General features: G+C 39.9%; 1 protein-coding gene across 1 annotated transcript in view; it reads left to right on the top strand.

Moving 5' to 3' along the window:
* Nucleotides 1–17,025, top strand: part of LOC126355900 (attractin-like protein 1) — a 278,201-nt gene that overhangs the window by 189,441 nt on the left and 71,735 nt on the right. Inside the window, exons 17-18 of the mRNA XM_050006409.1 lie at nt 4,901–5,050; nt 5,448–5,612. Coding sequence (XP_049862366.1) covers nt 4,901–5,050; nt 5,448–5,612 — 315 coding nt within the window. The remainder of the gene's footprint in view (nt 1–4,900; nt 5,051–5,447; nt 5,613–17,025) is intronic.

Genomic DNA, 17,025 nt, shown 5'->3' with positions numbered 1-17,025 from the left:
CTACCATGCCACCACGTCTCAAGATTGTCCCATGCATCTAGTTGAACGGCTGTCCAGGAGATCTTGGTAATAGAAAAATTGCCTTACCCAGTCACTCACAAGCAGTTGGCTATTCGCAAACCCTGCTTCTACCATCTGGCACTACAGTACAGTTCTTACTACATCTCGCTCCATGAAAAACATGACCACACAGACACATGACCTGTGGTTGTGAAATCGCCCAATGTCATGGTAGCATCGCCGTCTCCACATCCTGCTGTGCAACAAGCCACCAAATCATCACCTCCCGGGGCAAAGTCATATGTTAAACAACCAGCAGGCTGGAAAGACCAGAAGGAATACTTCCACAAAGACTTGCTATGTCCTTCCAGCCAACAAACATCTGAGTCTTCTTCTGCCAATCGGAAAGGCTCCAAGAAGTCAAAACAAAGGTGAACGGTCTTTTCCTTCACCGACTCGGAGATGCTCTTGGATGGTGCCATCCAATGATACCCTCAACTGGCTGACCTCCATGTCAACGGTGCGCACTGCCAACCTGTTTTCTGCTGTGGACTCCGCAGATCAACAGAGGGAGAACGCCAATTCCTGTGTAGATCTCATGGAGCAGGATCTTCCAGCCTTTGTGCCCTGTAGTGGTTAGTCTTTGAAGACTTGACACTCAGCAGCTGCCGAGGTGACACCCCTTCATTTTTTTCCCTCCTCCGCTTTCCTCGATTATGACTCCTTCAGTGGAACATTCGTGGCCTTCGATCAAACAAAGAGGATTTATGGCTGCTCTTAGAATCACAGTGTCCACTTGTTCTCTGCCTCCAGTAAACAAAATTATGTCCTTAAGACTGCTTTGAGCTCTCATACTTCTTACCGGTCCACTTTGACCTTCCCCAGAGGACAGCATTCTATTTCATGAGGGAATCATGCTGCTCATACGGGATGACATTAATAGTCAATCCATCTCCCTGACTACCCGCCTTCAAGCTGTTGCAGTTCCCCTTTTCCTTCCCCCACATAACCTTTTCACTTTGTAGCGTTTACATTCCTCTGTCATTCATTGTCACCAGGGCAGACTTCCTCCAGCTTATTGGCTAGCTACCTCACCCCTCTCTGCTGCTCAATTACTTTAATGTGCACCATCCCCTTTGGGGTTCTCCTAGAACCTGTCCGAGAGGTGCCCTCTTGGCTGACCTTCTCAATCAACTTGACCTCCTATACCATAACACAGGAGCACCAATGTTCCGTTTAGACTCCATGCACACCTACTCCCATTTGGACCTATCCTTCTGTACTGCCCAGCTTGCCCATTGTTCGAGTGGTCCATTCTCTCTGACATGTACTCAAGCGAACCTTTTCAGTGTGGCATCCATTTGCTGACTCCTACCCCACCTACATGCACACACAACTGGCAGCTTACTAAGGCCAACTGGAGGCCTTACTCCTCACCGGCGACCTTCGATGAACAACATTTCCCCAGTTGTGATGACCAGGTAGAATATCTTACAAATTGCATCCTTAATGCCACAGAATGTTCCATTCCTCGCACTTCCTCTTTCCCATGTGTGTCGTGGTCCCTTGGTGGACTGAGGTGTGCCATGACGCAATATGTGCATGGAGACATGCTCTGTGTTTTTAACTATCATCCTACAGTGACAAATTGCATTCATTACAAGCAGTTGCTTGCACAGTGTCATTGCATTCTTCAGGATAGCTAACAAGCTAGCTGGATTTCATTCACTAGTTCTTTTAACAGTTTCACTCCCTCTTCCGTCATGTGAGCCAACCTCAGATGGCTCTCTGAGACAAGATCCCCTCCCCCGTAGCAGATGATGTCATAGTGGACCCTGTTGCTATTTCCAACACCTTGGGCTGCCATTTTGCAGTGGTTTTGAGCTCCTCCCCCTACCACCCAGCCTTCCTTAAACAGGAACGAGCGGAGGAGGCTCACGCGAGACCCTTCTCTTCTCAGAATCCTGAGTGCTATAATTCCACCTTTACTATGAGGGACATGGACTCACTTCATCCCAACCCTCCACTCCAGGGCCAGACGATGTTCCCAGTCAGATGTTGCGGCACCTTTCTCTGGTGGGCAAGCACTTTCTGCTTCACATGTGCAACTGCATCTGGACAGGGGGCACGTTTCCCAGACACTGTCGTGAAGACACTGTTATACCCATACCTAAGCCCGATGAGGACATACACTTCTCTTCTAGCTGCCATCCCATTTCTCTCACCAGCTGTGTTTGTCTGCTAAGTGTGGCCACCCATCCTACGCCTCCTTCTTTGATGACTTCTAAGATCATCAGTATGTGTCACATCCCTCTTCTGTTACCTCCTGGAGTTCGCTTTCAGCTCTTGCTTTTGGCAGCTTAACTTCACGCTATCTGCAACTTTCCCAGTGAGTGTGGACCCTTCACCACCTTGGCTTCTGTGGCGGCCCATGTTCAGCTTGGCCTTCATTCCCTTCCTAAGAACACTACTCCAGCCTTGCTCTATTGCCTTCAGTTTCATGACCTTTGCACGGAACTGCACAATTTTATCTTTGTGTACACTGATGGCTCTCGGACTAACCATGGTGTCGGGCGTGCCTTCGTTATTGGTGTTGACACTTTTCTGTATAGGCTTTGGGAACACCACTCAGCAGTATCAGGCCACACAGTACATCCGGTGACACAGATATTTCAATTGTGTCATCTGCTCTGACTCTCTGATTGCCCTTCAGAGCCTCTCTGTGTGCTATACACAGTCCATCCCTTTGTGCAACAGGTCCAAGAAAGCTGCCATTTGCTTACTCTTCATGGAGCCACTGTGATGTTTATGTGGCTTCCTGGTCGTGTCAGTCTGACAGGAAACAAGGCCACTGACGCTACTCCCAAATATGCTGTCCTCATACCTCAGTCCACTAGTTCTTACACTCTTTGTGTTGCCATCTGTCAGTAGTTGGTGTCACTTTGGCATCACCACTGGTGCTATATTCATGGGAACGAGCTTCGGGTCATTAAGCCTCTTCCAGTGGCTTGGACAGCCTCCTCTCAGCCCTCTCACCATGAGGAGATCATTTTAGCGAGGTTGTGTATTGGGTGCTGTCTTTTTAGCAATCACCATTTGTTAAGTGGTGCTCTCCCACCACTTTGGTTTCATTGCACTCAACCTTGTGATGGTCCACCACTTCCTGCCCTTTTTTAAATCACTTACATTCTCCTTTGTGTTTTCTATCTGAGTTATTGGCCATTTTAGCGAATGTCGAGCGGGCAGTCGACTGTGTTTAACTTTTTATCTGTTGTAGCACTATGGCGAAGGCCATTTAATTTCTGGTTTAGGACCTCCATTTTTCTATCACGTATTTGAAAGACTTTTCTTCACATCCCTTTTTTTTAGCTGTCTTCTCTTCTGTCGGTTGGGATTAACGTGTAGGCGTTTCCAACTCCTCTCTTTGTCTTCATGTTCTACAGTTCTGACATGGTGCTAATGACCCTACTTGTTACTGCATCCAAAAACAAAACAAAATAATAATAATAATAATAATAATAATAATAATAAAGGTAACAACAACAATAACTTCTTTCATCTTTGCTGCACAAATGTATTGCATTGTGGAATTTATACTGCAATGCCTATGCCACATTTGTTGTGTCAGTGAGCTATAGTTAACCAAACACATTATGTTTACCTCTGATTGCATCCTGTGTCTCAAGATGTCAGCAAACAGAGGTTCAGAGTAGTTAAGCAGGAGCTAAAATGTTCAAGGCTAAATCTGAAGAACTTGATTGAAACTAAGACGATACTGAAAGTGCTTCAAGAGAACAACTAGGTTTGATATAACAATCATTATGTTTGGATTCACTTAGTCAGCTAACGATTAGGTTAAGAACTTAAAACAAAGAGCGAATACTGTCACGCACATAATATTTTCAGTTGACCCATAACTAAAACTAAGTTAAACTTGGAACTAATTGCTACCTATATTCAGTAACAACACACAGGCAAGACTTAGCGGGGCAGTGCAGCTTTGGGCTTAACTAGGCAATCCCTGTCTCTCATTACTCACTCTAGACTCAACTATTAACGTACTACCTCTTGAACCACCTGTCCAGGGACTATAACTTCTTTCCTCAATGTCAGATGTGCCCTTTCCAGATGACAAATTGTTCATAGTTAATAAACCACAGAACATCACATGGTGTCCAGAATCTTTTGTGGAAAGTTCCTGACTCATATCACATACCATGTATGGCTTCTGTCATTCACATGTTAGTTTATTTGTCAAGTCTGCAATCACAGGAGCGGCACATTTGTTGATAATAATGTTTGAACTACATATCAACCAGAGTTACTCTGGAGCAGTCATTGTCTGCTACAGCCGTTCGGTGGCACATAAGGGGGATGTTACATATAATACACTGGCAACAGCTCATTTCCTGTGTTTTTAGCCATTGCCTGCACGGATATTAAATACTGCTTTCCATTGTTAATTTTAAAGATGCAAATATATTTCATGTACGTGGCAGTCTCGTATAAAAAATTTTTAAGGGCAGCTTTCATTGGTTCATGGTGATACGCTTTACTGTACAGAGCAGATAATTATTAAACACGAATGCCCAAATATATTGCAAGTAACATTGTAAGTACTTGGATAGTGATAGGAGCAAGGTATGGTATGACGATAGAGACTGAAGATAATTTGTGTACAAATGTAACCTTTAATTGGATGTACCCATGTTCTATTGTCTGTTAAGAATCATAATTTGTAGGAGATTGAGAGATTTGCGTTGGTGCACTATTCAAGACCATATTGTAGAATGTTCTCTTTGGATCTGGATACCAACATTTCCCGTATCTTTCCTTCTTATTCTTGAGCAAACAGCAGGTTTTTTTTTTATTTATGTAACAATTGTATTTTCTTTTGCAGCCTGTGAATGTAATGATCAGGGCACTGAATGCCATCCAGACACAGGAAAGTGTTTTTGCACAACAAAAGGCATTGTCGGTGACCACTGTGAGCGATGTGATACTCAGAATCATTACCTCGGAGATCCCACAAATAAAGGCTCTTGTTTCTGTACGTAGTCAAATTTCCAAAATATTCTTTTTAATGCGATTTAATGCTAAAAAACTAATAACATCAATGTGTTTGAAAGATAGTGTGCTATTTTGTGAAGATAATGGTACGTTATATAATAAGTATTATAAAAGCAGTCTATTGTTTTGCATATTGTATTTTTATATTAGAGGTATACAATTTCTAAATTCCAAAGAAGTCCGTACTACCACACAGCCTAATTGCAGCTGGAAGAGAAATGTCATTTCTCCCACCATTTATGCTCCCTTCTTCTGCAACTGTTGATAAGAAGTCTTTCCTGTAACCCTTGACTATGATTCAGATATATGTAAATGTTTCTGATCATATTTTATGCATAGTAAAATTGCTTCTAAATTTAAATTGTTTGCTTTTGCAGATGAGCTCACAATAGACTACCAGTTCACTTTTAATTTATCAAAGAAGGATGATCGCCATTATACACAGATTAATTTTAGAAATAGTCCACCAAAGTCGGATGTGGATGCTGAATTTAGTATTACTTGTTCAGTTCTAGCGAAGATGAACCTCACCATGAAGACTGGTAAGGCATCACACCATCATATTTCAACATTTTTGTGCAACCAGTCAATACTAATTTTGTAGCTGCAATCTCTCCACAATAAGAAGACTCTTCACATTGATGCCACTGGTAAAGAGAAATCTGGCACAAGTTGAATTACATTGGCGGGTATTCTCTTGGTCTCAATTTCTGCCAACTTCAGCTAGAAAGCACAATGTTTTGGCACAACTGCAGTGTCATGTGATTCCTGTATACAACATTGTGCCATGATTTGTGGTTAGTATTTATTGGATTTTAAAGTGAATTAAGATGGTGTCCGTCATAGTGCTTCTCTGCTTTGCATTGTCTGTTACAAATTTCCTTTCTCTTATAAGCATAGCACTGGTAGTGTCGACAGCACTGGGCGAGGAATTTGGTACTATTTCTCTCTGCACTGCTCCTCTCTCGTTAGTATTCTATGTACAAGATGAGACATGAAATTTCCAATCTTAAAAACTACTTCAGGAAGGTTATTCTTGTCATGAACACCCTTTACAAATACTATATGTTTTCTGAGAAGCATCAGAGTGACCCAAATGCTTGGGTTGTATTGTCACAGAAACAAATTACAATTGTGAATGACATTTGAAGAGCTGATTTTAATGCAGTTATTATTAGTGCTTTCTCAGTGTTATGCTATCGTAAGGGTTGTAGCAGAAACTTCTCTCCTGTATAATCACAGTTAAAAGTTGTACAACAGAAGTAGTAAATTAGATGTTAGATTTTTTACACTCAGGATTACATATATGGAGTGGTTAAAGATTTTTAAAATAGTATTGTATAGTCAGAGGATATTCCAGTAGATTGTACTAAATTTAGTGAGGTCATCAATCATGTTACAACAGTACCATTGGATGTGAATAGCTGCTGCAATGTACGAATCAGCTTCCGAAAAACAAATATGAATGGACGTAAAAAGAAGTATTAATTTCTTTTGTGATTCTTCAGTTTCTCCCGGTGTATTTCTTGCTCAAACAGTCCACGGGTTCGTCAGCGCATCTGACGATGGCGACACGTTTGATCGCTGAAATATTGTGCCTATTGGACACTATGGACCAGCAGTGGACTGTTCGAGAATAAATTTCTTTATTAAATCTGAGTAGTGTGTTACGCAATCCATACCATGTTTTTATTTTATTTTATATTCAGGTCTTTAAAATTTTAGAAACCAATAAAAACTTACTCAGTTTTGAGCTCGGAAAAAAACTTTTAGTAAAGCAAGTTCCACTTTGTGCTTGAAAGAGGAAGAAAACATTACCTAGAAACATTGAAGAACTTGTTTCATTTTGCTTTAGCACATAAATTTTGAGAGCATCAGCCACTAAAATAGATAGATAGTTACGTCTACCATATCTCTCTCTCTCTCTCTCTCTCTCTCTCTCTCTCTCTCTCTCTCTCACACACACACACACACACACACACACACACACACACACACACTTGACTAAATCAATCTGAAGAGTAATAATGTGCAGTGAACACCATGTGGGAACATTTTTTTTTTACAGTTAGAGTGAAGAGACTGTGCGAATGTGTAAAAGAAGAAAGTAGAAGTCTGCATTGCTGTTAAGTGTTTGATGTTACAGAACTGCAACGAGATAAATAATGCAATTGTATGCGTTTACAGAAAGATATAGGTTTTAAATAATTCCGCTTTTCATCCTGAGATAAAGTGAGGAGTGTGGTGGTGGTGGTGGTGTTGGAGTAGGATTACTTTTGAATGTATATTGGAAGTGACGTGAAGTGTTGGCTCATCTGAGTATATTATTTTTAGATTAAAAGTGCTGTTTGCAGTTACCTTTCAATTCTGAACTGATGCCCCTTGGTTTAATGTTCAGATTAACGGTGTAGTTTTTCTTATTGAGGACCACTTCTGCATTGCAACTACAGTATATCAGTGCTGGAAATCTTAAAACTTTTATTGAATTTTTGCATTGTACCAGTTAATACAAAGCACTTTGTGTTAAATCTGATTATACTACTACTTCAGATACAGTGAGATAACAATACATAATAATGTATGTTCATACGAGAGCAATAACATTGCATGCATTACGTATAACAGTGATAAGTGACAGTTAAGTTGCTATGAGACAGATAGAACCTAATTTCTTTTCTTCCATGGTGGGTCTTTCATTGACATGGAAGGCACTGTTCTATGGTATGCTTTACTTCTCTGAGCCGTGACATGGCTACACGGAGTAAGTGCCCCATCAGCAGGTACCACAATACGTAGCAAAACCTGCGATCACCATCATGCCTTGAAGAGTCACCTGTAGTAGATTACATGCACAAATAATAATGAAGTTCCAATCAGTTTGTGGGTCTAAACTTATTAACCAATAAAAAAAATTCTCTGTGGCAGTCACGATGGAGAGGTCATATTTACATTGTGTAATGCATCACTATACCAAAGAGATATGTTACATCATGCATGGTACTATAGTTTAAGAACAAGTACTTAATTTATGAGTAGAGGAATTTATATAATGGCCTATTTGGTCAAGAATGGAATATATAATCAGTTGTGGCCTTGTAACAAGAACCATCCTGGCATTTGCATGGAGTAATTTAAGGAAACTGTAGGAAACATTAATCAGAATGGCTGGATAGGGATGGTGCTTCCATCCTCATGAATATGAGGTCAGTTTGTGTAAGGCAGCATAACCTCATTCAGTTTATCGCTAGGGTAAAATACTGTTTTGTTTATACATTCAAATAAAAAAGTAATTTCATAATTTTAGAAGCTACACTGCCCATTTATTTCTCACCGGCAGTCATTGCCACACTATCAGGTGATGCCTGGACTATGACAATAATCTCTAGTCATCAAGAGGAAACAATAAAAAAACAGCCAGATCAGTTGCAGCAGTAAAAAGGTTAATTAAAACCTATTGACACAGGTTTTTACATCTTTAAAAATGTCTTCTTCAGAAGGATCTGTGACTAACACTGGTTACATAATGTTGTGGAGTTACATTAAAATGTAGCCATAAGGCACAAAAAAGAAAAATTCACCTCTATAATAATTATTCACAACATGTAGCTCCACAATGTTATCTAACTATTGTCATTTATTGATCCTTCTAAGAGATGATGTTTTTAAAGACATTGAAACGTAGGTCAGGGGGTTTTAATAAATCTTTGTACAATTGCAACTGTTTGGCTGTTTTGTCACCTTTCCCTTACAGAGACTGCTTTCTACATTTGCTGCGTCCAGCCATGGTCAAGATCAAATTATGGTATCCATTTTGTCTACCATAGCTTCCCATTTCGTTTCATATGAAATTCAATTTTGGTATGTCAGTAAGGTGAAATAGGATCCTTACCTATGCATCTATAATGTGGGTTGGTTAGTAGGAGAAGTGAAATAGTTATTAAAAATACTGCCTATAGCACGTTAGTGTTTCACAATGATACTGTTATGTCTTATTCTGAATGGTTCAACTTTCATGATCGTGGGAGGTTTAAGGTATATATCAATTAGCTTGTGGGATGCCTTACTTACATTATCAGACTGCTCTATTGCTCTGATGTTAATCTACTTCCATAGCTTAGGAATTTCAGTTTAAAGATTTCCTTTGCCTGGTCGTATTTTTCCTTAACCCTTAAGAACTCGTGTCAGGCCAAAATGACCCAAGAGATTTTTGTTTTGCTTAATTCAGGTGACATTCTGGAACTGGCCATTATTGAGTGGTTGATCCAACACGACTACTGGCATTCTGGCTTTATCCCCCATCCTCTTCTACACAAGTGTTTGCTTTCAGCTGTATTTGCACCTGTGACGTGCCACGAATGGGAATGTTTGGCTGTAAAATACAGAGGCTACAAGAGTTCAAATAAGTGTGTTGCTCCTTTTTTGCATTATGTGTATCACATTGCTTACCAATTATATTTTTATATCATATTTTCTTCTCTTAGGCAAAAAGAAAGTGACATAATGATTTCATCTTGGAACTCTTCCATTTGGTCCGGGATTTTTCATATAAAACAGTAATATCAGAAATTGAGTCCGCCTTGATGCAAAACACCTTGTTATTCATTTATTTCTTTGTTATACCAAACTAGTTTTGACGACATAAATCACCATTGTCAGTGGGGTTTTTTAATCTAAAACATGCAGAAAATAGCATGGTTATACACACACAGTAAAAAGTTATTACATTTTTACTTTTGAAATATAGTTTTCTACGATGGTCACTCCAAAAGAAGTGCACACTATTTTTGTAAAAATACAATTTTCAGTCTGCATGTGTGAAAGTTTTACAGTGTGTAGATACATCCTTCCCACTTGTTTTCGAGCTTAGTTCAACCTGTTCCTGTGAGTGGCTCCGTCACAGCATGTCTTCAATATGGCAGCTACACTTGATGTTCGTCAGAAGCAACGTGTTGTCATAGAATTCCTGTGCTGTGGAAATGAGACAGTGGGAAACATCCACAAGAGGTTGAAAAAAGTGTATGTAGATGCTGCTGTCAATCGCAGTACAGTTAGTCGGTGGGCAAGCAGGTTACGTGATGAAAGCGGGCATGCCAATATTGAGGATTGTCCTCGCAGCGTCAGGCCTCGTACTGCACACACTCCATAGAATGTGCAGAGAGTTAATGAATTGGTGACTGCTGACAGACGCATCACAGTGAACAAATTGTCACGCTGTGTTGGGATAGGGGAAGGAAGTGTTTGCAGAATACTAAAAGTGTTGGCGTTAAAGAAGGTTTGTGCCACATGGATTCCCAGGATGTTGACAGTGGCTCACAAAGAAACAAGAAAAACAACAAAAAACACTCAAACACCCGCCTTACAGTCCTGACGTGGCTCCATGTGACTATTATCTCTTTGGGAAACTGAAAGACTCTCTTCGTGGAACAATGTTTGAATATGACGACTCACTTGTGCACGCTGCCAAACAGTGGCTCCAACAGGTTGATCCAGAATCGTACCGTGCGGGTATACAGGTGCTTAGTTCGAAGATGGCGTAAGGCAGTTGAGAGGGATGAAAATTATGTAGTGAAATGAAAATATTGTTCCTAAAGGATGTATCTACACACTGTAAAACTTTCAAACATGTAGAATAAAAGATAGATTTTTAAAAAAAGTGTGCATTTCTTTTGAAGTTACACTCGCATGTATACTTTGATACTACCTTATTTATTGTATGTTACAACATGTTTTAAGCAATTATTGGCACTGTTTGTGACATATTTTCTATGCTTCTCTTTCCTGATGAAGCAACTGTTGGTTGTAAAAGATTGAATTTTGTGTGTATGTTTGTGTTTGTATGTGTGTCTATCGACCTGCCAGCGCTTTCGTTTGGTAAGTCACATCATCTTTGTTTTTAGATATATTTTTCCCACGTGGAATGTTTCCCTCTATTATATTCATATCATTAATTTGAACCCAACAATTACGTTTGTTATTGTCACTGTTGTATTTCGAAATCTTTTCTGTCGTCTTATTTTCTCTTTCTGTTTTTGCCAGTAGTTTCACTTTGTATTCACCCTCTCCTTTTTACCGTAATCTACTATACAATTTTATCCCGCCTATATATACTCAATGATACGTAACCCACTTCCAAACCATAACAAAAAAAATTTTTGCGCTTTCAACACTACCACTGTTATAAAATCTACCGTTTCTAGTTCACAAACAGTTCCTTTCACCTATTAAACAACCATTTCGGCTAGTTCTAATAAATTTCGCTTCATTTCCATTTCCGTTTTTCCCACATCACTGATCATTTTTAGCCGCTTCCTGCAGGTTTTAACATCATTATTTCTTCATCAGACAATTGTTAGCCTCATTTTCATAATCTGCCACCACAAAACTACTCCTTTTAATACATTTACACGTAGTTTTTACGAAATTTTCCCGAATTTCTCCACCCTTTAACTTGTTTTGGCGGCAACACAACCACCTAACCTTTAGGCACATCGTTGTCTACCAACCCAAGTACACCACAGTATCAACATAGCCCAGCTTTAACCAACACTTTTTTGACTTTTTCACACCAGATTTCCAGTTGCTTTCTAGTTCACCTTTATCTCTCCCCATATATTTTTATTTTCATTTCATTTCATTTCAGCCTCATGTTACACTTTCCACCTTCTAATACCATGTCACCCTCACAACACCCCCACAATGACCCCATTAAGTTTTATTTACATTCCCTCCGCAAACATGCCTTCGCCCTAGCCAGATTACACTCCCATATTTTATTTACTCAGGCTTGTCTGACATTTGGCATTACCCCCAAAGGCCTCACACTTAAAGTTCCTATCTCTGGCTGCAACCCTTCCTTCCATCAGTCCCTATACCAGTTCCAAACTGAACAATCCATTACCCTCACCCACCTAATCCTTCACATACACACCCTCTCCTTCCCTCTTTCCTGATGAAGCAACCATTGGTTGCGAAAGCTTGAATTTTGTGTGTATGTTTGTGTTTGTTTGTGTGTCTATCGACCTGCCAGTGCTTTCATTTGGTAAGTCTCATCATCTTTGTTTTTAGATATATTTTTCCTACGTGGAATGTTTCCCCATATATATATATATATATATATATATATATATATATATATATATAAAAAACAGAAAGAAACTTCCACATGGGAAAAATATATTAAAAACAAAGATTCCAAGACTTACCAAGCGGGAAAGCGCCGGCAGACAGGCACATGAACAAAACACACAAACACACACACACAGAATTACGAGCTTTCGCAACTGGCAGTTGCTTCGTCAGGAAGGAAGGAAGGAGAGGGAAAAATGAAAGGATGTGGGTTTTAAGGGAGAGGGTAAGGAGTCATTCCAATCCCGGGAGCGGAAAGACTTCCCTTAGGGGAAAAAAGGACAGATGTACACTTGCACACACACACACACACACACACACACACACATATCCATCCGCACATACACAGACACAAGCAGACATATTTAAAGGCCTTTAAATATGTCTGCTTGTGTCTGTGTATGTGCGGATGGATATGTGTGTGTGTGTGTGTGTGTGTGTGCGAGTGTACATCTGTCCTTTTTTCCCCTAAGGGAAGTCTTTCCGCTCCCGGGATTGGAATGACTCCTTACCCTCTCCCTTAAAACCCACATCCTTTCATTTTTCCCTCTCCTTCCTTCCTTCCTGACGAAGCAACTGCCTGTTGCGAAAGCTCGTAATTCTGTGTGTGTGTTTGTGTGTTTTGTTCATGTGCCTGTCTGCCGGCGCTTTCCCGCTTGGTAAGTCTTAAAAACAAAGATTCCAAGCGGGAAAGCACCGGTAGATAGGCACAATGAATAAAACACACACACACACACACACACACACACACACACACACACACACACACACACACACATACATATCCATCCATACATACACAGACACAAGCAGACATTTTTTAAAGGCAGAGAGTACGGGCAGAGATATAAGTCAAGGCGGAAGTGTGGAGGCAAAGATGGTGTTGAATGACAGGTGAGGTATGAGTGGCGGCAACTTGAAATTAGCGGAGATTGAGGCCTGGTGGATAACGAGAAGAGAGGATATATTGAAGGGCAAGTTCCCATCTCCGGAGTTCGGATAGGTTGGCTGTATTTGCCTAAAATTCTAAGGAATATGGAATAAAATTGTTTGCTTTAGTTGATTCTAGAACACTCTTAATTGCACACATTTGAGGTGTATACTAGCGGTCTGATAGTTCTTTAGATGTTGTTCAACATCTTGTTGCTCACATTAAAGACTCAGGAAGGAATGTATCCATTGACAACTGGTATACTAGTGTCCTACTTACCATAAAATTGGTGGACATGAAACTGACATTCGTGGGAACATTGCGGAAAAGTAAGCGTGACATCCTTGCTGAGCTGCTGCCCAGTAAACACAGGGATGTAAATTCAAGTTTGTTTGTTTTCATGAAAGAAATGTGCATGGTTTTTTATGTTCCCAAGAAATCTTACTCAGTGGTGCCAATATCATCAATGCACAATGGTGCCAAAATATATACCTAGACAGGTTCCATTCAAACAAAACAAAAACAAAATCTTCGTATGTCATTTACAAGATGAACACTATTCTAAAGGTAGAAAGAAGAATATTGCTGAAGGAATTTGCAAACAAACTCATCATGGAGAGTGTTGTCAGGAGAATTGGGAACAGACATATATCTCACAATGTTAGGGAGAGAATAAATTTGTTTCTCATGGCCAGACATACAGAAGTATCACAACATCAACACCAGGATTGTTGGAGACATGAACTGAAGTAACATCTCACAAACTAAAGAGAGGCCATACCTGCCCAAGTATAAATAACAACAAGCATTTAATATTGTGTGGCACTTGTGTGGAAAGCGTATTCGAAGTACATTCCAAAGTCATCTCGCAAAATGCTTAGGTCGTTGAAATATTTTGATGGCCCAAAAATCTTTTTATTATTAGTGTGTAGCATTTTTTAGTATTTGGTTACATTTCCTTTGTTCCTCACATACTAAACCACAGAGTCATTAAATGATGTTAGCTAGATGCTGTTTTTACTATTTTATGTTCAAAGATCATCCATAATTTATAACGTGTTATTTTTTTTCTAAGACTGACAAAAACAATTGCAGCACCATGGGGGAGTTATGCAACATAAATGAAATGGGGTAGGTGTGTTTCTACATCTGAAAGATCATGTCTATTCATATTTTGTACTAGTCGCATAAAAGTGGTTCTAGTAGCATCATTATGGGGATGTAAATCAGGTTTTCTTTAAGCGCAAGCTGTAATGGTTGTAAGTATTAGCCACTTTTGAGATTAGACTTGGTGAGTTAATGTTAGTTAAGAATGCCCTTAAGGCGAAAAAGACACCATTATCAGCACATCACTTGAGTTTGTATGAGGTCATGAAATAGGTCTATGAGAAAGTGGGTGCTCCTTCTGCGATGTTGCAGAAAGGCTTGACAGGTATGCAGCCACTATACATATATAAAACATTCTCGGTTTTCTTGCCACATCAGTTCAGGATAAAATCTTAAGCTTTTGACAGTAGCCTCCATCGTCGTCATCAAGAGCAACTGACTGTCTTCACTGCTGCTGTGGTGGCCTTATATAGCCTGTGGATGGCTTCTGATTGGTTGGCTTGTGTTTGGTCAGTGATTATGTACTGCTGTTGCAGACAGTGTCAAGTGTCTGCGCTGGTGGCACCACCGTTTCTGTGGGAGTGTAAACCCTGCAAGGAATATGTCTGCTGCTTCTCTGCATCGAGTGATCTTTTCATGCACCACTCAGAGCATGGAAGCAATTATATTGATCACCTTTCATACCATTTCTGACTATTGTGCCGAACACCAATGCTATATTAAAAATAGGGAACTGGAAAAATTGGCAATTGTGGAGCACAGCCTCACGAATAAACATAAAATACTGTTGGTGGCGAAACAAAAATTTTGTCCCCTGCCACCACATACTGGGATTCTGTTATTAAGGAGGCTGTTGAAATAAGAATGAACGAGAAGAACTTTAACCGTGATAGTGGATACTATCTGAGCAGTGCTTATTCTGCCTGAATCTAATCAGACATGATGGAAGTTTCACTGTGGGATTACCTCCAGTTTGGTAATCTTTAACTAAGTTTAGAATGTTTTTGACTTTGCTGCAGTAGTCCTAATGACTCAACAGCATTGAATAGAACTCACTCTACTTGTCATTGTCACTTTAGTCTGGTACTCAGAATCGCATTTCACCCCTGTTAGTTTGTAGAGGTGTTAATGTTGTTAATGTTTGATCTGTACCGAGTTTGTCTTTGTTAATGTTTGATCTGTTCCGAGTATGTCTCTGCAGAACAACTTTAATTATTTTTTATGCATCTGAACTTGTATGCAATGTCACCTGACCAAAAAGGCCAGACAAATAAAATCTAAGATATTGTAATTTATCTTATCATTTTTGTTCATTATTGCATTGTTGTTGTTGTTGTGGTCTTCAGTCCTGAGACAGGTTTGATGCAGCTCTCCATGCTACTCTATCCTGTGCAAGCCTCTTCATCTCCCAGTACCTACTGCAACCCACATCCTTCTGAATCTGCGTAGTGTATTCATCTCTTGGTCTCCCTCTACGATTTTTACCCTCCACGCTGCCCTCGAACACTAAATTGGTGATATCTTGATGCCTCAGAACATGTCCTACCAACCAATCCCTTCTTCTGGTCAAGTTGTGCCACAAACTTCTCTTCCCCTCAACCCTATTCAATGCTTCCCCATTAGTTATGTGATCTACCCATCTAATCTTCAGCATTCTTCTGTAGCAACACATTTCGAAAGCTTCTATTCTCTTCTTGTCCAAACTATTTATCATCCATGTTTCACTTCCATACGTGGCTACACTCCATACAAATACTTTCAGAAATGTCTTCCTGACAATTAAATCTATACTCGATGTTAACAAATTTCTCTTCTTCAGAAATGCTTTCCTTGCCATTGTCAGTCTACATTTTATATCCTCTCTACTTCGATCATCATCAGTTATTTTGCTCCCCAAATAGCAAAATTCCTTTACTACTTTAAGGGTCTCGTTTCCTAATCTAATTCCCTCAGCATCACCCGACTTAATTCGACTACATTCCATTATCTTCGTTTTGCTTTTGTTGATGTTCATCTTATATCCTCCTTTCAAGACACTATCCATTCCGTTCAATTGCTCTTCCAAGTCCTTTGCTGTCTCTGACAGAATTATAATGTCATCGGCGAACCTCAAAGTTTTTATTTCTTCTCCATGGATTTTAATACCTACTCCGAATTTTTCTTTTGTTTCCTTTACTGCTTGCTCAATATACAGATTGAATAACATCGGGGAGAGACTACAACCCTGTCTCACTCCGTTCCCAACCACTGCTTCCCTTTCATGTCCCTCGACTCTTATAACTGCCATCTGGTTTCTGTACAAATTTTAAATAGCCTTTCGCTCCCTGTATTTTACCCCTGCGACCTTCAGAATTTGAAAGAGAGTATTCCAGTCAACATTGTCAAAAGCTTTCACTAAGTCTACAAATGTTAGAAACGTAGGTTTGGCTTTCCTTAATCTAGCTTCTAAGATAAGTCGTAGGGTCAGTATTGCCTCAAGTGTTCCAACATTTCTACGGAATCCAAACTGATCTTCCCCGAGGTCGGCTTCTACTAGTTTTTCCATTTGTCTGTAAAGAATTCGCGTTAGTATTTTGCAGCTGTGACTTAGTTTGGTAATTTTCACATCTGCCCACACCTGCTTTCTTTGGGATTGGAATTATTATATTCTTCTTGAAGTTTGAGGGTATTTCGCCTGTCTCATACATCTTGCTCACCAGATGGTAGAGTTTTGTCAGGACTGGCTCTTCCAAGGCTGTCAGTAGTTCCAATGGAATGTGGTCTACTCCCGGGGCCTTGTTTCGACTCAGGTC

The sequence above is a fragment of the Schistocerca gregaria genome, chromosome 3, assembly GCF_023897955.1.
Source record: "Schistocerca gregaria isolate iqSchGreg1 chromosome 3, iqSchGreg1.2, whole genome shotgun sequence".
NCBI lineage: Eukaryota > Metazoa > Arthropoda > Insecta > Orthoptera > Acrididae > Schistocerca > Schistocerca gregaria.
Note: the sequence above shows the minus strand (reverse complement) of the source record. Positions and strands in the feature narration are given on the sequence as shown.